Here is a 5,832-nt window from a genome sequence, read left to right as displayed (position 1 = left end):
GCTGGTCTTGCTACAACTCTTTGTAACAGGCACCAGGTAGTAATCATAATGAGCCATGTGGTTCTTTCACAATCTTTTTTTCTCCTAATTATGTTACTCTACCTTTACAAAGCATAAGATAGCTATGTAGTTTACATACGTATTATACACATACTGTAAACATATAATACGTATGTAAACTATATATGTAAATAGAAGATTTAGCTATCCTAAGGTTGTATAAAGACAAACCCATTATAAGAAACTAGCCTATTATATAGTAAACTACAATTTTAAAGAAAAGAACTTCAATTAAATTATCCTAAAAATACAGACATATAGGAAATTTCTTTCTTACCTCTCTTATAGCCTCCTCTTCTCTGTCCCTAATAAATATTACTGAAGGAACATTTACCCGGATACGATATGATATCAGAAGATGTCTAGAAAGAAAAAAATATTCTAACATCTATATGATTATGTATGAAGACAACCTAAAAGCATTATCTGCAAGCTCCTTTTTGAAAGATGGAGGGAATAGGTTTAAGTTATAAATACACGTAGTCCTCAATTTATGCCCATAATTGAGCCTAAAGTTTCTGTCACTAAGCTAGGCAGTTATTAAGTGAGTTTCCCCCCTTTTTATTACCTTTTTTTTTGCCAGAGTTAAGTGAATCACTTCGGTTGTTAAGTGAATCATGCGGTCATTAAACAAATCTCTTTCCCCACTGACTTTGCTTGTCAGAAGCCAGCTGGGAAAGTTATAGATGGTGATCACATGACCCCCGGGACAGTGCAACTGTCATAAATACATGTCAGTTGCCAAGCGCCCGAATTTTGATCACCTGATCATGGGGATGCTGAAATGGTCACAAGTGTGAAAAACAGTCATAAGTCACTTTTTTTAGTGCCATTGTAACTTCAAACAGTCACTAAATGAATAGTTGTAAAGTGAGAACTACCTGTGGGCCATTGTTCTGTTACTTCTAGGTGTCAAAATGTGAAGGAGTTCCATTGTATTTTTTTTTATAAGGATCCCCATTCTAAAGACCAATACCAGCCAATTCTTTAAGGGATGTTTGCTTGACCATAGATACACCATACTTGTACCTAATATATGATGCTTTTCTCTGTAGAATTTGCTGAATATTTTCATCCTTTTCTGCATTGCCGGAACTCTTCCAATATATGCGACATGTTGAAAAATCTGATGTGAGGGAAGCCTAAGAAATTTAAAATACTAAATTTAAATGCAGTTTCACATTGGAGAGGAGCGCTACAAACAATTCTATTACAAATCTGCATAAGTGATGGAGATTGCTATTAAAAACAGTGCTATTAGATCAGACATGTCAAACACAAGGCCCGGGGGCCGGATACGGCCCGCGAAGTGGTTTCATGCGGCCCACGAAGCCATCCTGGAAACAGTGAGGGAATGGCCCCCACTGCCTTGGCCCTGGCCCAGGCCGGCCGGGAGCCAATGTACAATTTTGTGGTGGCCATCTATGCTGAAACGCATTCAGTCTTAGCTCCACAAGGCCGTCTAGAAACAGCGAGGAACCAGCCCCTGCTGTGTCGGCCCCGCCCCCTGGGTGCATGCTGGGGAGGTGTCACCCTTTGTGAGGAATGAAGAAATGGACCATGCCTTGGCGCTTGCCCCAGTCCCACCCCCTTCTGCCAGAGACCCTCAGATCTGTCGCACTCCTGCCCAGGCCCCCACAGGCACCCTTGACGCAAACGATGTAGAGCTGGCCATGCCCACCCAGTAGGCCACACCCACTCCATCCATGCCCACTCAGTAGGCTGCACCCACCCTGGCCACACCCACCCATTACCCGAGGGCAACCGCAATGCTGATGCGGCCCTCAATGAAATCGAGTTTGACACCCCTGTATTAGATCAACGATTGGCAGTGAAAAGAAGATATATTCCTACTTCACAAACATTCAAGAGGGAATTATTACCCAAGAAACAAAAAATATATAAATTGAAGGATAATTGTTCCACAAGAAAATGGAAGAAGCTATCAGTTATATATAAATACAGTTTTCCCAAGAAGTACAATTTCCATTTTAAAGTAGGGAGGTTCCAATATTGCAGATACAATTGAGTTTAATCTTAATTCTGCTGAAAACCAATGGGAATTACACTATTATTGAGGTGTTGAAGAAATCTAGATGTCAATACATTTCTACATATTTCATGGGATATATAGAAATGAAATAGCTACACATAAACATTTGAACATACCCCAACACTCCAATGACAAAAGCAAGTTATCCATACACTTGGATATTAAATCAGAGAAAGTCAATGTATACTTAATATAACACAGTAGCAGGAAAGCAAAATGTCCCACTACTGGGAAGCACCAAATATCAAATATTAAAAACTAACAAAAACGAAGATAGCAGTGATGCTGGGAACTCTCTATAAAAGAGCAAAAAGTCTTTCCTCTTCCCTGCTGGAAAAGGATGGTTGGGAGGTGGGTCTTCCAAAGAAACAAAATCCTGAAGAGTTTAGGGTTAAACACCAATGTAAAGAGAAGTACGGGTAGTCCTCAACTTATGACCCACAATTGAGCCTAACATTTCTTAGTGCTTTATGAAACAGTTGTTAAGTGAGTTTTGCTCCACTTTACAACCTTGCTTGTAACAGCTGTTAAGTGAGTCACTGCAGTTGTTAATTTAGTAGCACGGTTGTTAAGTGAATCTGGCTTCCCCATTGACTTTGCTTGTCAGAAGGTTGCAAAAGGGGATCATATGACCCCGGGACACTGCAAGCGTCATAAATACAAATCAGTTGCCAAAGAACTGAATTTTGCTCATGATGATGCTGCAACAGTCAGAAGTGTGAAAAATGATCATAAGTCACTTTTTTCAGTGCTGTTGTAACTTTAAAATGGTCACTATATGAACTGTTGTAAATTGAGAACTACCTGTAATAGCCTCTCTCAAGGTGATACCATTCGTGTAATAAGGATTTTTTTGAATCCTTTGCCTACAACCATTACTAATATGTTAAAGGAATACTCTGTTTTAAGCCTTCCTGCTAGTAGATCACGAGTAATGGTACATCTGTGTCTACAGAGCTTCTTTTCCATAACTTCCAGCCGAGTAGGACTGCAAACTAAATGTAATAGCATAAGCAGGTCTGATATAAAATGGCATTATCAATTTATAACAGAGGTGGGGAATGATGGCCCTTCTATGTCTTATGGACTTCAACTCCCAGAATTCCCAAAGATGCTTTTCCATGAGGCAACTGGACTTTCTTGTTCTCCTTTGAAGACGTTTCGCTTCTCATCCAAGAAGCTTCTTCAGTTCTGAGTGGATGTGGAGAATGGAAAAATTTATACTCCTGCAGACAGCTGTTCATTTGCATTCTTTTAGCGAGTCATTAAAGCTACCTGGAGGCTTCTCTGTGTCTTCAGGGTCCCATTGGATGAGTCAGTAGTCCGTCTGCATTTAAAAGACAAATGCCACTCTTTTGAAGACAGCAAAGTCCACATTTTGGACAGAGAGGACCACTGGTTTGAAAGAAAGGTCAAAGAGGCCATCTATGTCAAAACTGACAGCCCTCTCTCAACAGAGGGGGAAGAATATGACATCATCTATCTCCAGTCTACAGCACAGTCCTTTCAGCAGTTCCAAGAAGGTTTCACACCCATTTGCACTACTCAGGTGACCCTGAAGACACAGAGAAGCCTCCAGGTAGCTTTAACGACTCGCTAAAAGAATGCAAATGAACAGCTATCTGCAGGAGTATAAATCTTTCCATTCCCCACCATCCAGTCAGAGTTGAAGAAGCTTCTTGGATGAGAAGCAAAACGTCTTCAAAGGAAAACAAGAAAGTCCAGTTGCCTTGTGGAAAAGCATCTTTGGGATAACTATGACCTGGATGACTGAGAATCTCCATAAACTCCCAGAATTCTTGAGCCACCTCTGATTTATAATATAGTAAAACTGTTCTTGATACCATGACAATCCAATGCAATAAAGAAAGGCAATGAACCATATGCAATACATGTGGAACAGTTCTTAATGCAATCCAATGCAATAAATCACAGCAACATCTGCAGAGTTTCCTGGACACAATCACAAAATCAGATGTTTCTGTTTTGACACATAATTAAATGATTTCGCCGGACTGATATGATTTGTACTTGCCTTAAACACTTCCACACTGAGATTATAAAGTTCTTGGCCAACTAGAGGGGTGTTCAGTAGGTCCCTCACAGCTTGAAAAAACAGAACGTCCAAAGTTTTCTTACGAATGCTATCTTGTTTCCTAACCTTTGGAGGTGATAACTTTAAAACATCTGTCAAGCTGGATGATTTGTGCAGCTTTAAAAAAACAAGAAATTGCAGAAAACAAATAATTTTAGCATTAGATATAACTTTTTAGAGAGGAGTGCATTTCTTTAAGGATCCAGTAGAACTGCCATTGTTTTTCTGCTTTTCGTTACTCTTGTTTTCCCATACTTTTAATACCAACTTGCCCATAATAATTAAGTGGAAACAGCAATTCCTACCATTCTATAGAAACTGAAATGAAAACTGGAAACAAAGAGGTGAATTTCAATTACATCTCATAATTATATAGCTGAATTTAGATTTCAATGATTACATATGTATAATAATCACATTTCATTATATTTTAACTTTTAAAAGGAACTGCCTACCATATGGGGAGGTCAAGCATAACTCAATATTAAACAATAGTTCCAACTATATATGTTCATCATATGTCTCTTCATATATCATATTTTCTTAAATATATGTTTATGGAGGTGACATATTTCTTCTATGTAACCAGATTATGAACATGACTTTTCAGCATAGCTATTTCAAATACCTATATTCTTAAATTTTGTTATTTTTATATACATATCCTATATAAACATTTGAGTCCTTTTTACAATATCTGTAAATAACAACCTAATGCTGCTATTTAGGTGTTAATGTGGCTTTATTCTTTTCCTACACTCTCTGATGAAAACTGTGAATGACAAAATACAATAGCATAACAATTATTTACTTATTTCTAATTCAGTATGAAATACAAGTTCAATGAAAGCATAAGTAGCTGCTACTGCTTTATGCAACTTGAACCCCCCCCAAGAAAGCCACACGATCTAGTACAATTATCATAAAATATGAATTATACAAAATTTATGAAATATGTTGATTAAGACATTGCCTTTAGATTAAGACATTGCCTTTAGATTAAGTCATTTTTTTTGTTCTTACCATTTCAGATCCAAGTGTAGGATTAGAATACCAAAACTTCTTCCTTTAAAGATTAGAGAAAAAAATAATGTTTATGCTTTAATAACTATAAAAATATATTTTCCTGTGTTATTTTATTTTGCAAAATCTACCTGAAAAATAATTTCAACAAGGGCACTAAATAGTTTAAAAAGTGATCACAACTCACTCATTAGTTATACTTTTTGTTCATGAAGAAACATGACATGCTTCCCCATTAAAATCATAATTTACTATTTACCCCTTATAGCAGTTTTTCAGATTGGACAACTTTAAGATGTACGCATTTGAACTCCCAAAATTCCCAGCTTGCATGCACGTTCACCCATCTTAAAAGTTGCCAAGATTGAGAAAGACATCCTTACTGGAACATAGTAAATACTGAATAACTAAAGGTTCATATAACACACAAGTAAAAGTCAAATCAGCAAATGAAGATGGCCATTCAGTGTTCCAAAATGTATGAACTTAGACATAGTATATTTACAATAACCTATGTCACAACAGACTAACTTAAATACAGGCTTATTCATCCAGTGTTTCTCAACCTTGACAATTTTAAGGCATGTGGATTTCAACTCCC

The 5,832-nt window shown here is 37.4% G+C and overlaps 1 protein-coding gene across 1 annotated transcript; it reads right to left on the bottom strand.

Annotated features, from left to right (window-relative positions):
- Positions 1 to 301: 301 nt before the first annotated feature.
- LOC107301312 (putative ribosome-binding factor A, mitochondrial) lies at positions 302 to 5,274 on the bottom strand (the record flags this gene model as incomplete). Its single annotated transcript, XM_015830556.1, has 4 exons — positions 302 to 422; positions 1,090 to 1,202; positions 4,149 to 4,325; positions 5,232 to 5,274. Coding segments are annotated over 4 exons (454 nt in total), but the record flags the coding sequence as incomplete, so codon positions are not given.
- Positions 5,275 to 5,832: the final 558 nt, after the last annotated feature.

The sequence above is a fragment of the Protobothrops mucrosquamatus genome, unplaced genomic scaffold, assembly GCF_001527695.2.
Source record: "Protobothrops mucrosquamatus isolate PMUCROS unplaced genomic scaffold, P.Mucros_1.0 scaffold11433, whole genome shotgun sequence".
Classification (NCBI taxonomy): Eukaryota; Metazoa; Chordata; class Lepidosauria; order Squamata; family Viperidae; genus Protobothrops; species Protobothrops mucrosquamatus.
Note: the sequence above shows the minus strand (reverse complement) of the source record. Positions and strands in the feature narration are given on the sequence as shown.